General features: G+C 40.7%; 1 protein-coding gene across 1 annotated transcript in view; it reads left to right on the plus strand.

Moving 5' to 3' along the window:
* The window catches only part of LOC109038396 (uncharacterized), a 150,255-nt gene that overhangs the window by 114,435 nt on the left and 12,276 nt on the right, over positions 1-23,544 (plus strand). Inside the window, exons 7-8 of the mRNA XM_072306432.1 lie at positions 3,171-3,692; positions 8,211-8,807. Coding sequence (XP_072162533.1) covers positions 3,171-3,692; positions 8,211-8,807 — 1,119 coding nt within the window. The remainder of the gene's footprint in view (positions 1-3,170; positions 3,693-8,210; positions 8,808-23,544) is intronic.

The raw sequence follows: 23,544 nt of genomic DNA on the forward strand, positions 1-23,544 counted from the left end.
GGTGGTGGTGGTGGTGGTGGTGGTGGTAGTGGTAGTGGTAGTGGTAGTGGTAGTGGTAGTGGTAGTGGTAGTGGTAGTGGTAGTGGTAGTGGTAGTGGTAGTGGTAGTGGTAGTGGTAGTGGTAGTGGTAGTGGTAGTGGTAGTGGTAGTGGTAGTGGTAGTGGTAGTGGTAGTAGTAGTACATTAAAATAAGTTTATTTTGAAGCGGTGCTTTGCCATCTAAGGCCATTTACACCTCTGTGTCGTTACATCGAAATCAAGGTTACCTACATCAGTGAAAATACAAAAGGGTTGAGGGGGGAAGAGCATGGAAATCAAGGTTACACCAGTGAAAATACAAAAGGGTTGAGGGAAAGGTTAAATTTTAAGTTTAGTGGAGCGCATAAATTCAAAAAGTTTTACAGGGTGAGTATTCAGAAGTAAATTTTTAAGAGAGGGTAAGGGGGAGGGGAAGAAACGTTTTCGGATTTCTTCATAAAGTGGGCAACTTATAAGAACGTGATCTACTGTTAAGGGGCATAGAGAAAAAAAGGGGGTGTTTGCATCTTGAGGTTTGTTTACCCTGTGACGTAGGTCGTCACAACCCGGCCAGCGAAATCCGGAATTCGAAATATGAAAAACGAACCATAATGTCCGATTTTTTTACTTAAATCAACTCATTATATAATTTTAAGCACTTTTTACAGAATGATTTTTTCCCTTAAATTACACCATTTCCAAGAAAATCGACAGGATAAACGTCGCTGTACCGACCTACATCATCAAATCATCAAAAAATTTCCAAGATGCCCGAACTGCAAACACCTCCTTTTTTTTCTCTATGGTTAAGGGGGAATTTGGACAGGAAGTGAAAGCAGGTCGGTTTGATTGGGTCATCAAATAGCTATGGGAAAAATTTGTGTGACCAATTCTTAGTCTAGTTTGGACTACTTGTTGAAGTCGAGTCAAATGAAAGTTTTCAGATGAAGTTGAAGAAGGTAATGCAGGGGGGCATTTAGCATCAGAGGAATGTTCCCACTCAGTGGCCCAATGGTGGAGAATTTTTCTTTTTATATCCAGAAAGAGATAAGAAAGAAAGAAAGAAAGATAAAAACATAAATATTAGTATTAAATTCGTGCAAACTTAGATGGGAAAAGATTATTCTATGGATAATAGAAGCAATGTGTGGGAAAAGAAGTGTGATACTTTCAAATACATAAGTTTCTGGCTGATTTCAGCGGCAGCGGGAGGTGGAGTTTCTACGGCCAGAGGTATGGTTGATTCAACCACACTTCTGCCGTGCTAAGGAAGAACGCCGTATGAACATTCGAGTGTTGCCACATCTCCTCCAATAAAATGTTTATTCATGAGGAAAGTTATGAATATTTATTTTCCTTTATATTTTAGAATCTTCAGGTAACATTGCGAACTAAATTGTTTGAAAAATTGGGCGGCAAATATTCATAAATTTACCAGGATATTTGCGTTTTATGAAACAAAATTTGGCAACACCTGAGGGTTCATGCGGCATTTTTCCTTAACGCGGCAGACTTCTGGCTGCTGCAACTACACTTTTGGTTTGCGCCAAAATTAGCCAAAAATATTGTTGATATTTTCATAATTTCTGTTTCGCGCACTCAAAACAATATTCTTCTTCTAACTAAATGTAAAAATGCGTATCAAACCCGTTACATCTTAGGTTTATTTAGAATAGAGATTTGTTTTAGATAGATTTCAGAATTCATTTTGGATCACAATACCCATCATATGTGCAAAGAGAGGTGCTCTGCAAGTTAAACCTTGCACGTTTGCAGTTGGTTTATCATTATTTTACAATATCTTGGCTCCCTGTTCGAGGAAATTGGAATTGGCGTGTGGAAGAACATATTTCACATTGTCAGTTGGTAAGAGTTCTTCCATCCGCTATTTTTGCATTACATGTTTTACATGTATGGACGCATTCATGTATAAATCGGTCAAATTTCATTATTCTGGCGGTAACTTTGCCGCGAAAATCGGAGAAACATACAAAAATGTGGTCGGCCAGCTGGAGTTCAGTAAATGGTACGCTATTTCCAAAATGGCAGTTAATAACATAAGTGAAGAGACGGCGGAACTAGGATATTGACGTTATTGTATTTCCAACTGAATTGTGGGTGTACCTGCCAAATTTTACGCGTCTAGCTTCAAAACAGCCACGAAAATCCGACAAACCTCGGAGGAACAGGGCAATCAGCTTTTTTCCAAGATGGCGGTCAAGTTCGGCAGTAAAATGGCTGACCAAACTTGGGTCTCAATGAATTTCTATTTTTAACACACTCATGGATATTCCTGCCAAAATTCATGCGTCCAGCTGCAAAATAGCCGCGCAAATCTGAGAAAACGCGGAGGAGCAGGACTGGGCTGTTAGTTTCCAAAATGGCGGTCATTAGCCAGAATAAAGATGGCCGACTGAACTTGGGTCTCGATAGATTTTTGTTCTTAACATGTTTATGATATTCCTGCCAAATTTCATTTATCTCATTACAACCCAGCCGCGAAAATCTGATAAATCGTGGAGTATAACGGCGCTAAACCGCTAATTTTCAGAATGGCCGACTGGACTTAAATGTCAATTTTTCTTCATTCTAGACACACTCAAGTATATTCCTGCCAAATTTCATGTTCAAGGGTACCTAAGTTAGAACGCCTGGAACATGAGATAATAATGGAAATCAGCTTATGGCGGCCATCTTTGAAAATGGCGGCCAAAATACGGGGAACCATGGGAGATCCAGCTTGGGTCTCGACGGATTTTCATCCTAGGTACCTTTAACTACATTTTCACCAAGTTTCATGCTGGTAGCCTAATTTGAAATATTTTGGTGAAATGTGACCCTAAGCGAGCCCACTATCAATAGTTTGTGGAGCCATGAATTTCATTGACATTGGATTCGTCATTAGTTCTTTGTGCAATTTGATTCACGAGGGTAATCGGAAATTATCTAGTGTAATAAAAAAACTTTTTCTTGGCAATCTTCTTATATTTGATGTAAGTGTTACACTACGGCCGTGTCAAGCTAATTGCTCGTGAATTGTACAAAATCGCTGACTGCATAAATTGGAGGTTACAGAAACTGTGAAGGAAGGAAGGGGGGGGGGTAGAGTTTGCTTACAGCTTGTTAATTGATGAATAAAAATTGTGTTACAGCGCCCCCTGGCTCCTCTCAGTCGATGTCGGCCTGGAACGAAATTAATGCCTCGACGCATATCACGCAGCGACCATTCCACTTGAAACCACTGCCCGAAGACACAGACTACTTCGATAAAGGGTTTGTTGACCTGCCGATTCATAACGTGCCAGCCTTATCCCCCCATGTCAACCACAGCCACATTCCCACAAGCGGGCACTCGTACCAAACTTCAGTTGAGCATGCAACGTCGCAGCCTCCGCATTCCTTAGCGGAACTCTCCTCCTCAGAAATTCCCCCCGAAGTGCTCTCCCACTATATTCCTGGCGACACGCCTACGCTTTACGCTGGGACGCGTCCACACCCGCCAACCAACTCTCACTCCAACCCTCACGCTCATCTCAATGTCACACCGCCCACGCGCCCGACTCCACCGAAGAGCAATACGACCGCCAACCCCAGCGGCACATTCTCCTTCTTTGGGGTGCCCATTCCGCCTCTAAACTTGGGAAACTTCTGGAGTACCACCAGGAATGATCGAGGTGAGTGCCTCAGGACTTACACACCCGCCGTTTTTGGCGCTATGTATACATAATGTAAAGCACGGAAAAACAAGATACAAATCAACATGCTCCTAAGTTGAGAGATTGCCTATTTATATACAGTGAAGGCGAACAAGTAAACGCACTCGGAACGCCACGCCCCGGCGACGCAGTGAAGTGACGCATAAGACCTTGTCTCGACGGCGCGGCGCAACTGTTGAGGGAATTCGGTGCAACTGTTGCGCGTTTGTTAAACCAACCGAAATCCCCTGTCTCGAAGCACACGCATGTGTTTCTGGTCTTTTTAGGCGGGAATATATGAACAACATTCATTTTTTTATGTTGAACGATGTCAACTGAGGTGACTGGACTGATATTTATTAGGGTAGGTGGGGGTAAAAGGCCGCACGGGGAAAAAGGCCGCACCCGACTTTTTTCCCGAAATTTTTTTAGGTTGGCACCGGGACCGTGTCAGTTATGTTGGTAGTGGTGGTGCTGTTGTGTTGACGAAGTTTCGGACCGAACAGACGCGTTCCCTCGAAAATATGAGGAGAGTTGATTTTTCGTGAAAAAAAAATCGATTTTTCCAGTTTTATTTTGGTCAATTTCAAGTTTTATAATTGATAGAAAAATTCGGACGAGCTGCAGTTCGAACAATGATAAGGATGGTTTAAATATCCCGCCGTCACTTTTCGACTAATGGCCTTGTCTTAGAATTTTGAGGTTATGGTTACCTACGTCATCAAATGGGGCAAAAAGCCGCAGGTCCAATGGGGCAAAAGGCCGCATACGGTCTTCACTAAAATAACACTAATACTTAATCTATCAACTAATATTACCAATACTAAATCTTTTACTACATATTTTACTAAATATTATTAATAATTACCAAAGATCCTAAAATTTAGGGTAGGTGGAGGCAAAAGGTCACACTTTTCCGTTGCGGCCGTCTGTCAGCCGCCGTATCGCATGGAAATTCTGGAAATATGGTAAAATATCAACTTTAGACCCTTAGGCATGAAATGGCACAGTTTCCAGAATTTTGAATGCATTTCCGAAATTTTTACGAACTTTTCCGGAAGTGCGGCCTCTTTCCCCATTTTTGGGGCAAAAGGCCGCACTAACGAAATTTTTGAAAAAAATTCATAAAAAATTCGAAAATGCTTTTAAAATTCTGGAAAGTGTGCCATTTTGTGCCTAAGGGTATTTAGCACATATTTTACCACATTCCAGAAATTTTCACGCGATACGGCGGCCTACAGACGGCCGAAACGGAAAAATGCGGCCTTTTACCCCCACCTACCCTAACAAGAAGTGAATATTTTGCGTTATTTCGACCGGGTAAAACAAAGATCAATAACTTAACTCAGATATGGATAAAAAGAAAATATAACCCAACGTACACCAGGGGAGGATGTAAGTGCGTATTATGGGCCGTCCGTAAAATACCTACATAATGCTAAAGTTGCGGTTTTTTAACACCCCCCCCCCCCCGGTAACGTTCCGTAACACTGTGATAAACCCCTCTTAAAAAATTACGTAACACTTCCGCGGACCACCCCCCTTGTTTAGATAAAATTAATCTAAATATCACCGTTCGTTTACTGAACGGATTGGTGTTTCTATTAGTGACAAAATGAAAATATTGTAGAGAATATTTTTGAGATACTTTAAAACTTCTGAAGAGACCGACGAAGAATTCTACAGAACCTCGAAAAAAAATTACTTAAACTCGTTACGTAGGTAACGCCTCGTTTTATAACCCCCCTCCAACCCCCCTGTAACGCAACGGTAACGCTGACAAAGGCACCCCCCTCTTGGAGCGTTACCTAATTTATGGAGGGCCCCTTACTACGTTGACCTTAAGTTGCGATCACGAATCTATTTGTCACGGCACAAGAATGGTTATGATATCACATAATATGTGGGAGACCGCTGGTTCTCCTTTCGAAGTTCCCACAGCCGATTTTTGGAACTTGACCATCAGGCCATCAACACACCCAGTCTATCCTGACAGGCCTTTTTAAATTAGGTTTCCCCTCCAACCTGTTGCTACGTTGCCTTCTCCCTTCATGTATCTCCCCTTCACTCTTCATTTATTTTTTAGGTTGAATTTTAGAGTTCTATTCAACTTTTCGCTCATGCACTGGTAATTAGGCCAGGTTCCGTTAGCGCTAGTTATAGCATTAACTCTATCTGTATGCGGGTGATCGTCGTCATCGGTGGGGTGCGCAAGTGGAAGAAAGGGGGAGGTTTTCGGTTGGGACGTTGAAAAAAGGAGTTGAGGAAATCAGAGTAGGGATTGAGGAGAGGGAGAGAAGGGGAAAGAGAATATCATGAGGGGCGACACTGTTTTTCTTCTTCTTCTTTTGTACAAAAGAAAAATACGAACCAATGTACTAAGAACACTTTTAGTAATAAATATATGTCTTTAAAAGCTTAATTTAAGGGATAGGTTCCTTCATAAAGTAACTTATCCCTGTGAAGTAACTAAGTATCTTTTAATGAAAGTACACTACCTAGGTACTATACTTTCGAAATGTTTTCATCAAACGCCTCTCTTCTTCAAGCAGCTAAATCTCCTTTGAGTTGAACTTAACTATGGCATAACTATGGTACTCGTTAAACTTTGCTTAGTCTTCTTAGTCCATTTATAGACTTTTTTAAGGTGAGTTCGTTTCGTACATTGTAACGTGCCTACCTGTCACTCTTCTGTACCTTCTCCCCTCTCCCCCTCTCTGTAACGGTCTGTAAGGTACCTAAGAAAATGTAAAAATAGCTAACTGTGATATGTACGTTTTGAACGGTTCGGATGAATGATATGCAACCACCAACTGGAAAGGGCTCAATCATTGATGAAATTCTCAAATCACGTAACTCGGTTTGCGACGTGGTGGACTTCTGTCACACTATATTTTTTAAATTGAGAATTACTGGACGGCAATTCTGAAAAAGCTTCCGTGATTTTTCTTCTCTATGCGTGGCTAATTCTGCGAAAAGTTCAAGGGATAGTGTTGATTTGTCTTCCTGATGATTTAGTGATTATGTTTAAAAAAAATAATCAATGGGAGTTTCTCTAAACAACGCTAACGATACGTGGTCTGGGAGTTTTAATGCCGTTATTACTTTTCGTGGAACATTGACATTTTGGCACCAGAGAATGCCTCAGCAAAAGCAAATTTTCGCTCGTTAACTGTTGACGAAATCCGTAAAAAATTTACGAAATACGCCATCAAAACAAATTTTCGTTCTCCGGTTGTGATTAAATGGGCGTGGCCTGTCCTTTCTCGCCAAATCGCCCGTAATTAAGTGTATAATTAAATTTTCATCAACAGATTACGGTCTCGTAAACGTGCTCCGAACCACGTTATCGAACCTGTTGACGATTCTGGTTAGAGAGTGAAACTCATGAACAGTCCCGGAAACAGGCCACCAGGCTCTGATTGGTTGATGAAAATACCAACTTCGTTAACGCACAGGACAGCAGTTAACGGATTTTGTTAACAGTTGACGAACGAAAATTTGCTTTAAGAGTGAGCCAGTCTAACGTCTGACTGACTGGACTGACTTTGTCTCACTGAGCAGTCATTATCAGTCTGAGCGCTACTCACTGACCATGATAACACAATAGTCTGATACGAAAGTAACGTCCAAAATGTAATGTCGCGGCTGACTTCCTTTCTTATTGTTAGTCTGATTCAGTCTGTTTAACGTCCACCTGACTGACTTACCGGTGCATATGGGGCTATCCATCAATTAAGTTACGCAGTTTTTCCGATTTTTGACATCCATTCACCCCTTGGGATGCGATCGGAATCCCCAAAAATAACTTGAGAGAAATTGAAGTGCTGGATGCAAAAAAGGCATTTCTAGCTTGCGGTGCGGTATCTCAGAATCTCCACTGACGTTTCATTCATTGTAATTAAAGGAAGTGAATGGAGTTCGTTGAAACTTTTACTGAATATTCTTTATGATTTTACCGAAACCGAACAATTTCAGAAAATTCGCCCAATCGTTTCCTCTCTGAAATATATATTAGCAGTAGAGATTTCAAATCACCGCAATCAAGAAATGCCCTTTCTGCACCCAACGTCTCAGTTTCCTCCCTGAAAATGGGAGAGGAGCATAGTCTCTGTTGATTCAGGCTCTTTATTTCAAGAGAGAACAAATAATGAGACATAAAATATCTGGCATATGAAACTTGAAAAGAAATATTTAGATCTTTTATGTACGCTTCTTTACATAACACAGAGTTTGACACCCCCCCACCCCTTGTCACGCTTCGTCACAAAGTTATAAAGACCCCATCACCCCGTGCAGCGTTGTGTAATTTATGAACAGTCCCTAGGTATAGAATGATTCGATTTTCGAAATTTTCAATGTCCCACTTCACCGGAATCTCAATGAGAAAACCAAGACTTCCACCTAAAACGCCAACGAGGTATTCTTGGAAAGCCTGTGCGTATCCACCATACTTGTCGCTGTGCTTTGATTGTCATTCTTCTCTTTATTTTTCAGGAAGATTCAACGATGGGCGCAAAAATAAGGGATCAACTACGAATGACCCGACGAACATTCCCAACGGTCCACCACGAATCAGACCACCTGATCCACCAGATATTCAAGAGGGTGGGTTCATTCCGATGTTGCTGGGCGGAAACCGCGGTTTCCGACCGATACTGCCGGTTTCTACGAACGTGACAATGTCTCATCGCATTAAAAACTACGAAAAGGCGTCTATCAACTACACCGCCTACGAGAATCCCAAGCAACACAGCGACTATGATCAACTCGGTGCGTTAACGGACCACTCACCAGCAACTCCTACTATTCCCAACTCCCACGGTCCTCCACAGCTCTCTGAGGATCCCTCGAGTCTACCTAGCAACCCACAGAAAAAGCATGACACCCACGAGCTGAAAGTGGGAAGTAGCGATGTGACTTTCAACGGGCCGGTGCGAAGACCGATGGCAACGGTCACCCCGACTGAGCTACCAAGAAGAAAAGAGGTGGAGACAGAAACCAGAAACAACGGGACTTTGATTGATCTTTTCAACCTATCATCGACACCTGCCAGCAGTGTAGTCTCCGCCCCTCAACCAACATCATCGTCAGGTACAATGCTCATGTTATGATCGAATAGAGTATAAGAGCCCACATTGAATAGAAAAAGTGCGTGACCATCTGATTTTCTCGCTCTTTTTGTAGGTAAGCAGACTCACGACCACTTTTCCATTTCTTATGGAGACAACGAAAGGAGTCAAGACCATACATTTTTAATTGATACTTATATTATGATCGGTTCCATTCACATACTCAAAGAAGCACCAAAGATCTTCATTTTTAAAATGTCAATTTTCTTTCTCACTTTCTGACGAAGGAAACAATCAGAAATTGGGCTGAACTTGAAAATAATATACATACGGTGATTTATCGACATAACCCCGCGGTCAAAGTCCCGCCGCGACAAAATCTCGACTGAAAAAATACCACCATTTTTTTGGCCATTTCTATTTTACCTTTCATTGTTCCATGTTTCATCAGCTGATCCGTGTGAGTTTTATGACGAGAGTACAGGAAAATTGGTTGCGCGACCGAGTGTGATTAAGGATAGAGTGGGTGTGGAGAGCCCTTGTCAAAATGATGAGGAAATTAAAATTAACAAAATTCCGTGTAGAATGTAGCTTAAATTCTTTCCGATACCGCGGAAGAACTCATCTATTGGGCGGTTTTGGAGGTCGGCGCAGATAGTTTTAAGCCGTTGCGTGAGATTGCGGTACTTTTTTTGTTGCGAAGCGAGGGGTTTCCCGGCAACAACATCTTCAATTTTTTTCCTGTACACTTGTTCCTCTTTTTTAAATACATTTATTAAGTACCTTCCATATACAGGGTGTTCGAAAAGTCCCCTCCCCCCCTCTAACTTTTGACCTAATTGAGGTAGAGATTTGAAACTTGGTGGGTGTTCCTAGATCAAAGGGAGCTACTTTTTGACCCCCCCAAAATTTTGGGGGGTCCCATTTTGGGGGGGTTACGGACCCTAACTTTTAATTTTCAAATAGGAAGACCCCCTTTGTGATACCTCGTTCGAAAGAGCATAAAAAAAGAAAATTTTTCGCGCAAACCGGAAGTCATTATCTCAAACCGTTTCAAAATGGCGGCCGGTCAAAGTTCCAAATGGCCGAAAATTGGCACCTCTGCTATTTGCACATGGATTTGCTTGAAACTCGGTATCTGGGGGTATTTTGGCACGAGAAAAACGAATTTAACGTTAGATTTTCAAAAAAACCCTAATTTTTCAAAATGGCGACCGGTTTAGGCTCAAAAAGGCCGAAAATTTGACAAACTCGATTTTTTTGCCAATGGATTCACCTGAAATTCGGTATCTGGGGGTATTTTGACCCGAGAATACACGGAAAAAAAAGAACTGTCATTTTAACAGTCACATTGAATGTTAAATTTGTTTGACGTTTCTCTGTTCTTTTACTTGTTGTGACTGCTAATTGAACATTTTAAGTATGTTGAAACAAAAGTATGCAAATCTGTTAGCTCAACATCTTATTGATGCTTTTGAAATAACATTCTGTATGTTATTCCGTCATCGCACGGCTGTTGAGTTAACGTCAGGTGCGGTTCATTAAATTAACGTTCCTGAAGCTCTTGGAATGACTGTCATTGGCTTTTCATTTTACAGTCCACACGTTATTTTGACATTCGTTCGGATATTAAATTTACATTGGGGCAGGTGTTGGTCTAATGTTTTGAAGGCCGTTAAATTCGCAGAAATAATCTGCTAAAGCAACATCGAGGGTGTTGAAATAGCAGCGGACAATTTAACAGCGGGTTGACTGTAAAATGCTGACCGTTGCACGGAGCATCCCATCCCGGCCAGTCCTGTGCGATCGGCGCAGAGCGCATGCGCAGTTATATACAGTCGTCGATCGCCCCACCCCCGCTACGAGCGGTGACGCAGAAAACCTCTCCTTACCCTCCAGCCTCCACTGTCCACCATCCTTCTCGAGGGTTGCGCTTGCGCGCCAACCTGACAATGGGCCCGGTCAGGGAAATTCTCAGAACTGTAACCGCCCGGGCCCGGTGTTCGGCCGTTTCTTCCTTCGGCGTTGTTCGCGCATTCCAGTCTGTTCGCTGAGGCGGCCATTGCCATGTCACTGTTTTAAAGGATTTCGTTTGCTCATCAGTTAGTGGTTTTGAGTCAGAGAAGTCTTGCGCTTGCGTTTCGAAATCGTGCTCAAATTGTGTTTGTGAGTGAATTTTGGCAAAGAAAGTGATTAGTTTTGATACTCAGTGCGCGATCTGCAAAATTAGTAGCTCCATAGGAAAGTAACTCTTACGATATAAGCAAATTTGGGCACACTGGAATCAGTTGCGGGCAGACGCCATTTTTTGAGGCATCATCATGAATTCGTTCAACTCGGAATTTCTTCTGCCGTATATTTGTGTTTTTTGGTTTCAACTTCACCATTGACATTACACGCACTCTCGACTCAATTAGATTTGCGTTCAGTGCATACAATTATCATTTTTAGCGTGCCTTACATATTTATATGCAGGCACGGTTTTGATTTCGTTTCCCGTAGATTATACTATCAGCCCTATCTTCTATACTTTCCGATGGTTTTTTTTTGCAGAATCCTAATTCCATTGTGTGATTTTTTCCTTTTTTAAGTTTAAAGAAATCTAGGCTGTTTTGAAATGAAATGAAGTGATAATTTAGCAAATCCTAATCTTGGTAGAATTTTTTGAAACCTTTTATAATACATTCTCCGTGATTTTAACTCATAAGCACAATCGGCTGTTTGGTCCTTACGTTGTTTTTTATTAATGACGCCAACGTGACATTGTCTTAATGACGTAAAGTGTTTCAATGTGTAATACAGTGTAGGTATGTGCGATATCTGACCAGGCCGCGAGTGATAAGTTGGATTTTTTGGAAAAAAGAAAATAACCGATGGAGAGGGCGGGTTTAAAATGTGCCTCACTTAATTTGTTGACGACCCCTAAGCCATGATTAATTCTGCTCCACCGAGAACTGCAAAGATGTATACTTTGTGTTGTGTTTTTGTGCATTTAAGCTGTTTAATTTTTTTGAAATTAACTCATTGTGAAACTGATTTAGTCTGTAAATGTTACTTTGATCGGAATATTATCTACGGTTTTTGTATCATTTACTTGAAACCAGTTAAGCAATTATCAGCTATTTACATAAGCATGTAAGTATATGACCATGATTTTTTACAGCTGCGTGCTGCGTGGCATCGTGTCTGCCACATTAACAGCAGTGTGAATGAAAATTCAAAAGCTAATTTGCGTTTACATGAGCAGCAGCGCTGCTGCATCGACAGCAACGTGGATTTAAATTCAAAGACGAACCGGCTGTCATGAAAACAGCGACGCTGCTTTTTCGACAGCAGCGGCCGCTGTTAAATCGAAAGCAGCGTGAGCGTCAATCTGATGGGGAACCGACGCTTACGCCAGCAGCTGCGCTGCTAGTGTAACAGACTAGTTGATGTAGGTTGAGCAGATTTTGTTGTCATTGTTACATTCATTTACTGTCAATGTGAAAGCAAAGCGACTGTTATAATAACAGACAAAGGTAATGTTATTTTAAAAGCCGGGATGCTGTGCCGTTTTTTAACATCCAATGACTGTTCCTTTAGCAGTCGCGACGATTAAAATGACAGTACTTTTTTTTCCGTGTAACGAATTCAACGTTAGATTTTTAAAAAAACCCTAATTTTTCAAAATGGCCGCCGATTAAAGTTCAAAATGGTCAACAATTGGCAACCTCGCCTTTTTCCCAATAGATTCGCCTCAAACTCGGTGTTTGAGGGTATCTGGGTGGGAGACAAACGAATTCGACGTTATTTCACCGAGTTTGAGGCGAATCTATCGGCAAAAAGTCGAGGTTGCCAATTGTTGACCATTTTGAACTTTAATCGGCGGCCATTTTGAAAAATTAGGGTTTTTTTTAAAAATCTAACGTTGAATTCGTTATTCTCGGGTCAAAATACCCCCAGATACCGAATTTCAGGTGAATCCATTGGCAAAAAAATCGAGTTTGTCAAATTTTCGGCCTTTTTGAGCCTAAACCGGTCGCCATTTTGAAAAATTAGGGTTTTTTTGAAAATCTAACGTTAAATTCGTTTTTCTCGTGCCAAAATACCCTCAGATACCGAGTTTCAAACAAATCCATGTGCAAATAGCAGAGGTGCCAATTTTCGGCCATTTGGAACTTTGACCGGCCGCCATTTTGAAACGGTTTGAGATAATGACTTCCGGTTTGCGCGAAAAATTTTCTTTTTTTATGCTCTTTCGAACGAGGTATCACAAAGGGGGTCTTCCTGTTTGAAAATTAAAAGTTAGGGTCCGTAACCCCCTCAAAATGGGCCCCCCCCCCAAAATTTTGGGGGGGTCAAAAAGTAGCTCCCTTTGATCTAGGAACACCCTCCAAGTTTCAAATCTCTACCTCAATTAGGTCAAAAGTTAGAGGGGGGGGAGGGGACTTTTCGAACACCCTGTAGATGGGTGCTTGGCGTTAAGAATGGCGGCTAGCGAGTTGTGCCTAACTTCGACTGGGTTATTGGTGCGAGGCAGTCCATCCGTGATTGATAGAAAACAGTTGTACACTTCAATAGGAATAAGAGGTTTTCGTTTACGCCCGCGCCTGTCGAAGTGCCCAATCCACGTATCTTCGAAGGACCTAGTTAATAAGAACGGTCAGGAGGTCTTCGTTTTTTTTCTATAAAATTCAGTGTCCAGTAAACTTTGAAATTCTTCGTCCACCTCCTCTTTTGGAACTAAAGCCAAAGCGGACAGATATTTTATGTTCAGAGCAAATTCTGGATCACTCGAGTAGGAGAGAGGTTTGTACCTCGGGACGGTTGTACCTTGGAATAAATTTCATATTTCCCGCCATAATAGCGCTAGAGTGCTCGTATCATGAACTAAGATTGCCTGACGTGTAACGAAGCGATTCATCTTGAAAAAGTTGCTCTATGCCATCATCTCCGTCAAATATCGAAAAAAATCGAATTTGACCTCCTTTTTAAAAATTTTCAAAAAGTGATAAAATGCCCCCCCCCCCCTGAAATATTTTTCTAGGTCTCTGGACTTTTTATATTTTGAAACCTACATGCATGTACTACATTCACACAGTTTTTTGAACTTCGTTGTTGGATTCCTAACCTAGAGATCACGACTTGGTTTTTTTTTTTTTTTTGGGCGGAAATTGTAGCTATGAACGTAAACACGTTTTTTTTAATATAACACTTATTTTTTTTAAAAAAAAAAAAAAAATTTTTGCTTCCAAGAGAGCGGCTAGTCTTGAATTTCAAGCAAAGGCTGAATTCCTTCAAATAATAATTCAAATCTGCAAAGCTCTCCGCAAGGGATGAGAGATAGCGTTATAACATTGAAAAGTTTTGAAAAAAAAGTTCTCTTTCATCATTCAATCTAACTTAAACCCACCAGTATCATGGAACTTACATCCTGTAAATAACTTGAGTGTGTTCTGCTTGAGTTTCAGCTTAAATGCCAATTTAGTAGGAGGAATGTAGGATTTTTGTCATGCATTCCAACGTACAGCCCATGCCATTCCCACCAGCCAGGTGGTGGCATGCCCATGCCACCACCATGGTGTACTTTGAAAGATTTTTTGGAATTTTTAAAATCCCCAAAAAACCATTATAAAATTGTCTGAATCAAACCAAAAAAAAATATGTTACTAAGAATCCTCAGTAGTAAGCCATAGCGGTAAAAGATTTAAATTTTTCGAAAAAGATCTTTTAAAAATAAATTAGTAAAAATGGAAAATCATTCCTAGGTACAAGCCTTTCCCCTACTCCTCTTGTGGTATATGATCGTACGTGACGCCACACGCATTGGGAGAAATGAAAAAAACATCCACGCACCCGACATTCTCCACCGAAAACTGCACTTTCAGCGGTTGCAACGTGACTGGTCAGGGGCCGAATTTTGTCCGCTTTTTCACACGGAGTGCAACAGCCATCGATGAGTTCAAACCGCACCACCGGCCCATCAGAAGTGCTAAGCCGGACTTATGAGCGCAGTCGAGACCCGTCCTAAGTATAGTTAGGTACGGTGGAGGGACCAAAGACATAAAGACGGAGCGCTCGTATCTAAAAGCACGGGGAAAAAGTGAAGCCTGCTTTGGCGCTGGGTACTTGTGTGAGTAAGTAAATGAGCGCGGGAATCCATGGCGGCAAACGGAAATTTGATTTGAACTTGTCCTCTTGATTTTTCCATATTTCTCCTTCTAAACGTATTTTAAATGCCTAAAACGAATACAGGGTGATCCAAAAGCCCTTTCCACCCCCTCTAACTTTTTACCTAATTGAGGTAAAGATTTGAAACTTGGGGGATATTCCTAGGTCAAAAGGAGCTACTTTTTGGCCCCCCTAAAATTTTCAGGGGGGCCCCCTTGGGGGGACAACGGCCCCCAACTTTTAATTTTCAAATGGGAAGACCCCCTTTGTGATAGCTCGTTCGAAAGAGCATAAAAAAAGACAACTTTTCGTGCAAACCCGAAGTCAATATCTCAAACCGTTCCAAAATGGGGGCCGGTTAAAGTTCAAAATGGCCGAAAATTCACACCGGTTATTTGTCGATGGATTTGCGCAAAAATCGGTATGTTGGGGTATTTTGACACGAGAAAAACGAATTTGACGTTAGATTTTAAAAAAAAACCGAAATTTCCAAAATGGCGGCCGGTTAAAGTTCAAAATGACCAAAAATTGATTTTTTTTAAATTCTAAGTTCAAATTTGTTTATCTTATGCCAAAATACTCTCAAATTCCAAGTTTTAGGCAAATCCATCAGTAAAAAACCGATATGACAATTTTCGGCCATTTTAAACTTTAACCGGCGGCCATTTTGGAAATTTCGGTTGTTTTGAAAGTCTTACGTCAAATTCGTTTTTCTCGTGTCAAAATACCCCTACATACCGATTTTCGCGCAAATTTATCGACAAATAACCGGTGTGAATTTTCGGCCATTTTGAACTTTAACCGGCCGCCATTTTGAAACGGTTTGAGATATTGACTTCGGGTTTGCGCGAAAAGCTTTCTTTTTTTATGCTCTTTCGAACAAGCTATCACAAAGGGGGTCTTCCCATTTGAAAATTAAAAGTTGGGGGCCGTTGCCCCTCCAAGGGGGCCCCCCTGAAAATTTTAGGGGGGCCAGAAAGTAGCTCCCTTTGACCTAGGAATATCCCCCAAGTTTCAAATCTTTACCTCAATTAGGTAAAAAGTTAGAGGGGGTGGAAGGGACTTTTGGATCACCCTGTATATTAAGAAAGTTAGGACTGCGACTTTTTATAACACACTTACTTTTTCTCGGTAACAGGCAGTAATCTCAGATAAAGATAGTTTTTCCTCTGCTCATGGTGGTCCTGCCGGTTCAAACAGGCCGTTTCAGTCCAAGATGACCGTTACTCCCAAATGAAATTAATCGGTCGACGACGGACCAAAACTAACCTAAGGTTTAAACAATATGACAAGGGTAAGTGAATTTGGGCAAAAATCGAAAAATCAACCTAGAATACTTTGTTTCCGCAATTTTATTTAGTTCCCGCCCTACATTCGAATTTCAAACTTTTCCCGATTTCGCCGCCAATCCTCTAGCCAATAGTAGAGGTGGTTGAAAAGAAGCTGCATTTTTTGCTTTTAGCGCTCCGTCTTTAGACGTATTTTATTTGTGGATGCAGGTGGATGCGCATATTGCGCATCCAAACAGCGTATTCTATTTGTGGATGCGGTACGCCGCATCCATTTTTGGCCAAACGCATCCACCAATGGCAGACGCGGGAAAACGTTCCGTCAAAACATCACGTGACTTGTCATGCGATACGCGGGAACCGGGAATTCCAAATAATTGCATATGAGCGACCTGTTGTTGTGTGCCGTGTTGCAAGTGAAGTGTCGTGCGTAGCTTATAAAATAAGAGAGAAAAAAATTTAACCTGATTCTTATACTATAAATAAACCAGCAAACAGCAATTATAGAACTATAACCTATCATTTTTTGAATAACACCATTATTTAGCCCTGTAAACCTTCCAAAAACTGTTGAATTAACCCTAGCAAAGAAAAATCTTGAAAAAGAAAATAAACAATATAGTAGGATCAAGGAAATTAACTGGATTAAAGTAGACAAAATAAAAAACCTTGTTCATTCAAGTTTTCCACAAATTAAAATAAACCAAAAATGGAAAGGAACTATCCCCATCTTAATTATTAACCCTACAATTAAAATAAACCTATACAAATGACCCAAATGAAATATATAAAAAAAATAAATACAAGTATCATTAAAGAAAATCTCGCTTAAACAAGATAATATCTTATTATTATTTCTCTAACTCTTCATCCTTTTCCTGATGTACACAAGCCCAAAAATTAAATGAGACATACTTCTATAAGATATCAAATTATTAATCAATTATTTATAGTCCAGCTTATAAAGCTAAATGTAGCTACTAGATAAATTAATAAGACTTTTATATACTTCACTAGATAAGAGATTTTATTAATCTATGATTGAAATATGAATCCAATTACTTAGATTAGCTTACAAATCTTTAGAAACAATTTCTAAATTACATAAACTATTATATCATAATAAACCTTTTAGCAGGCATTCTAAAATATACAGCACCTAAATATTACTAACTATATTCTTCTATGTATACAGGGTTATTCAAAAGTTACGCACCACTGGCCATAACTTTAGTTCTAATTATGATATCGATTTGCGGTTTGTGGCGTCCTTCCTTATATCGAGGGGGAAACTTTTTGAGGTACTTTCCAGTTCTTCACCCCCCACCCCAGGGGGAGGGGGGCGGGGGGCAACTCAAGAATTTCAAATGGCAACCCCCATCATGTGATACATCGTTAGAAAGAGCATGAAAAAAGACAATTTTTAGCGCAAACCGGAAGTCGATCTGACCCCCCGATCAAAAGTTAGTGGGGTCCAAAGGTTATTTAGGGGGTCCGTGCCTTCATTTTTTAGAGTAGCTTCGGCAGCTCTTGGACATACCGTTTCTCTTTTCAAAGAGTCCTCGAATACTCCAAGTCTGATACCGAAGTCTTCATATTGCCCCCGGGCCACCACAGGCCCCCCGTAGGGGGGGATGGGCCTGTTACAATGAAACATTGCAATAAAATGCGAAAAGTCAAAGAAGAGCTTCAAACTTAGCACTTTTGATAGGGGGGTCAGATCGACTTCCGCTTTGCGCTAAAAATTGTCTTTTTTCATGCTCTTTCTGACGATGTATCACATGATGGGGGTTGCCATTTGAAATTTTTGAGTTGCCCCCCGCCCCCCACCCCCTGGGGTGGGGGGTGAAGAACTGGAAAGTACCTCAAAAAGTTTCCCCCTCGATATAAGGAAGGACGCCACAAACCGCAAATCGATATCATAATTAGAACTAAAGTTATGGCCAGTGGTGCGTAACTTTTGAATAACCCTGTATACCTCTCCTTCTCTATTGCTAATGATTAATATATATAACTGGGCGAACTGAACGATAGCCAAGAATCGAGCGTGTAAAGGCGTCTTCCCTGTTGACAGACCACGAGATTCTCGGAAACGTAACCAAAATTTGAATTCCCGCCTCTAATGGATACGGGATGCGCGACTGGAAGTGGGTCTTGGGCCAGCGGGATCCGCTGCCATTTTTTGGATGCGCATCCACTTTTACGTCATCAGCCAAACCAATAGCCAAACTCCCACCCGTTTCGCCAAACTCATTACCCAACTAGGAACTGGATGCGGCACTGGATGCGAGAAATAAAATACGGAAAATGCCACATCCATCACCAATTTTGGATGCGCATCCACCTGCATCCACAAATAAAATAGGTAAGTCTAAAATTGGCGATGGATGCGGCATTTTCCGTATTTTATTTCTCGCATCCAGTGCCGCATGCGTCCAGTTCCTAGTTGGGTAATGAGTTTGGCGAAACGGGTGGGAGTTTGGCTATTGGTTTGGCTGATGACGTAAAAGTGGATGCGCATCCAAAAAATGGAAGCGGGTCTCGCTGGCCCAAGACCCGCTCCCAGTAGCGCATCCCGCATCCATTAGAGGCGGGACTTCAAATTTTGGTTACGTTTCCGAGAATCTCGTGGTCTGTCAACAGGGAAGACGCCATTACACGCTCGGTTCTTGCTTATCGCTCAGTTCGCCCAGTTTAATCTTCGATTCTTTGCATCGCTCAGAGTATTATTTTACGATAATCTTTAAACAATTGTATACATTTAGCACTGAGGTACAAGAAAATAATAAGAAAAAACTAGAAGATGAATATCACGACACTTCACTTGTAACACGGTAGGGATGGTCGAATATCGAATTCGAATGCGATTATTCGAATATTCGAAACTTTTCGAATGCGATTATTACAATTATTTGAGAATTCGAATCGTGCGATTGCGAGTACCTACTTCGGAAGTGAATATTCGAATATTTTCGATTATTGTTTCGATTTTTGATTTTTCATGAACCATGAGAGATAAATGACACTTTTAACTAACACGGTCACTCATTCCCGTGTGGAGTTGTGGACGAGTTTCAATTAATAACGAGATTAACGATAGGGATGGACGGTTATCGAGTTCGAATGTGATTATTCGAATATTAGAATTTGCGATTTCGAATACTTCGGAACAGAATATTTGAATGTGATGCAATTATCTCGGTGCGGATAATTTGAAAATCGAAAATTCGATTATCTAAATATTCGACAATTCCTACAACGCGGCACACAACAACAGGTCGCCCATATGCAATTTTTTGGAATTCCCGGTTCCCGCGAATCACATGACTAGTCACGTGATATTTCGACGGAACGTTTTCCCGCGTCTGCCTTTGGTGGATGCGTTTGGCCCAAAATGGATGCGGACAAACTGGATGCGGCGTACCGCATCCACAAATAAAATACGCTTTTTATGTCTTTGGGAAGGACCGAAAAAATTCTGCCCCAGACAATGTTTACATCCGAAACTGCTGGTCAAGATCCATCCATATAGGTCAGTCATTCCCGAAACCGAAATGAGAATCTTCTGCGCATGACGTCAGCATTACTGCCGCGAAAACCAGAAAAGTCAGAAACAATGCTTTTCTTATGGGCGAGAGCAGATTTTTTTTAATGAATCATTTAAATTTCTTACTTTTAAATCGTTTGAAACTTTCTGAGTGTCGAAAGGAACGTTTAGACATTTGCGTCCAGGGTTTCAATTTAGCTAAATTTGCATTTTTGTATTTTAAAATTATTTTTGTAGTCAGCGATGTAACAAGCCATCTAGTGGTATAGATTCGCGTGTAAAAATGGCTGATGCACAGTAAACTGTAAAAATGAGAGAACACAAATTCGGCAAATCAAAACCCTGAATGTTAATGTCTAAACGTTCCTTTCGACACTCAGAAAGTTTCAAAGGATTTAAAAGTAAGAAATTTAAATGATTCATTCAGACAAATTTGCTCCCTCCCATAAGAAAAGCATTGTATCCGTGCTTTTTCACTTTCGCGGCGGTAATGCTGACGTCACGAGCCAACTGAGCCAATGGATGGGGCTTACCTCGAGCAGGGGGAAATCTGCGCAATGACTGACCTATATGGATGGATCTTGCTACTGGTGCGTCTCCTTATCACCTATTTTCACTTTTCTCCGCGAATTCTCCGTCGTTGCCAAGTCTCATGCAAAAACGCGAAATTTACGCGGGATTATCATACGGAGGGATTTTGGCCGCGGGATATTGTCGGCACACCCATATGGTTTCGATTTTCGATGTTATTTTACTTCATTTAACAAAGTGATCGTCGGGTGACTGATTGGCTGAAAGGAAAGCGCAGGAAAATCAGAAGGCCACGCACTTTTTCTATTAATGTAAAAATTAATGCCTAATGAAAAAGAGCCATGCACGAAAAGCGCCAAAAACGGCCCGTTTTTGGCTCTCGAAATTGGGGTCGAAGTGAGGTTCTTTTTCATTCTTAGGTGACCCTTTACACATACTAAAATTTCGGATTGAGTATACGCACCGGTTTTGAGTTAGGGGGGGGGGGGTGGCAAAGTCCCCGATTTTCACCCATTTTTGCAGGTGTTTTAATGTCGAACTCCGGCTGTTACGAGGTACCAGATCTAGATATTGAAGCGCGGTTTACGGTGATTTTTTCAGCTATTCCTGTAGTATTTTTACACATCTTTCACAAAGCCCCAAATGGTTTTCTGGGGGCGGGGAGGGGGGGGGGGGCTTTATTCATACTATCATGACCGTTAGCGCATCTTACTGACTTTACTTTGTTCTCTTCTCTCCACGCCGCGGTTATGATGGTATTTTCTGTTGGGGATTTTTCTTCTTCCTTACATTTTACCAATTTTAATGCCCCCCCCCCTTTTTTCCCTTTTTAACCCCTCCCGCGCAATCCAAACACCTCCTCTCAAGTGCCTCTTCCTGTAAGGCAGATATGGCGGGGTCATTGGGGGGGGGGGGGGATTATTTTTCTTTCTTTACGATTGATAAACTTTGACCCAACTTACATCTCCCTTACAGGGGGGGAGGGGCCTTACCCCGGTATTATCCCCCCCCCTGCCCGCTCCACTTTGCTTGAAGTATTTTCCTCCCTCCGGAGCAACGATGTTTCTGGCAAATAATTTTTTTTACTTATGTTTAGGTACTTACTGAAATACTGAATACATGGGAGCCACCCTCCTTCTCTTCTCCATTATTCCCCCTCTTCTTTCTCCTCTCCTTCCCTCTTGTTCGTCCCTCTTTTGCCTCGTTCTCTTTACTTTTCACTTTTTTTCTACTTTTTACTACTTTTTTATAGGAGTAATATAGTTACGGCATTTTCCATTGATTGAGCTATTCCAGAAATTTAAGAAAATGAATTACAATTTGTTGCGGAATTTATTGTGCCTGCCTTAAATAAACAATGCGTGGGCCTCTTAAGCACGTCTTCATATTTTGCAAAAAGTACCATCTACTCCGAATATGCATTTAAGGTGGACGCATTTGAGGCTAATTTTGAAAAAAAGTATTAAAGAAAAAAGAAAATATAAATACTTGGTTCCACCATTCTTAAGAAGCAGTGTTAATAAAGGAAAATAACTGCTTATTCATTTACTTCTCCTTTCAGAATAAAGAATAAAATAAAAGGTAAAAAATAAGTAAAATTAAAACTCAAAAAAATAAAATAATTAACTTTAAAAAAACAAAAATGAAAAAAAAAAAAAAAAAAAAAAAAAAAAAAAGAATGAAAAAAATGAAAAAGAATACAAAACTAAAAAAGAATGAAAAAAATGAAAAAGAATAAAAAAAATAAAAAAAAGGATGAAAAAATTGATAAAGAATTAAAAAAAATAAAAAAAGAATAAAAAAAATGAAAAAGAATAAAAAAAATAAAAAAAGAATGAAAAAAATAAAAAAGAATAAAAAAATAAATAAAAAAGAATGAAAAAAATGAAAAAGAATAAAAAAAATAAAAAATAATGAAAAAAATGAAAAAGATTAAAAAAAAATATTGAAAAAAATGAAAAAGAATAAAAAAAAATAAAAAAATAATGAAAAAAAAACCTCTTCGTAGATTAGTACCCTGACGTGGTGAAGAGGCCCACATATGGAACGGCTTCCGTAACCCTAAAAAAAAAAAAAAATTCCGAAAAAAAAAGTATACATATTTTTTTTTCGTGGAAAAAAAAAAAAAAAAAAAAAAAAAAAAAAAAAAAAAATCTTAGGACTAGGTCGAATAACGGCTGGTGTTGCTGGGGGACTCCAGCGGCCGATGCCCGTTGATTCTACGGACTGATGAGTGTTGAAGACCGATGCGCGGCAAGCCGGGCATATTCAAATATTTCCCGCGCAATTCCAACTGAGCCTGCTAGGGGTCACAGTTGGATCCTTAATTGCATGGACTTTGTATAATCGAGACGCGTAGACCCGTTACCTACTTCAGAAAAGTGCGGATGCAGCTTACCTATTCAGGGAACATCCGTATTTAATTGCGCGAGAGCGGGAGTAGGGAGGGGGGAAGGGCAAGGAAAAGTTGTTTATCCCTTTTATAAATTCGAATTTGAGTTCGAGTTACCGCGTAGCGGGATTCAGTGGGATCCCGTTATTGCTCGAGGAAAGGAACGGGTGCGACAAACCCTTGACTTGTGCACCACTCTGTATATTTATATGAAACTCTTGGGCTATTTGAAATAAGGGAGGACCGCAGATCGGAGCTCCGCCTTTAATTGAAGGGGTGTTTAAGGAGGTAGGAGCAGGTTCAGTTGGAATTGCGTGGGAAATATTTGAATATGCCCGGCTTGCCGCGCATCGGTCTTCAACACTCAGCAGTCCGTAGAATCAACGGGCATCGGCCGCTGGAGTCCCCCAGCAACACCAGCCGATATTCGACCTAGTCCTAAGATATTTTTTTTTCTCTCTCTCTCTTTTTTTTCACGAAAAAAAAAAATACGTATACTTTTTTTTTGGAATTTTTTTTTTCTAGGGTTACAGAAGCCGTTCCATACTCACACACCATTCATTTGCGATAGGTATTATGAATACTGTAACTAAATCTAAGAAGGCCTCCTTACCCCTGTATTATCCCCCCCCCCCCTGCCCGCTCCACTTTGCTTGGAGTATTTTGCTCCCTCCGTAGCAGAAATGACGATGTTTCCTATGAAGAATTTTTTCTTATTCATAATTTTCACGTTTCCCTTTCTATGTTCCTTTTCTATGTTTGATTTATTCTCTCCTAGGTACATTCTCTCCCGCTTTCTTCCAATTTTGAAGCACGAAAACTAAGTTTTTCAACAGCAATTGACACCTCA

The sequence above is a fragment of the Bemisia tabaci genome, chromosome 1 (genome assembly GCF_918797505.1).
Source record: "Bemisia tabaci chromosome 1, PGI_BMITA_v3".
NCBI lineage: Eukaryota > Metazoa > Arthropoda > Insecta > Hemiptera > Aleyrodidae > Bemisia > Bemisia tabaci.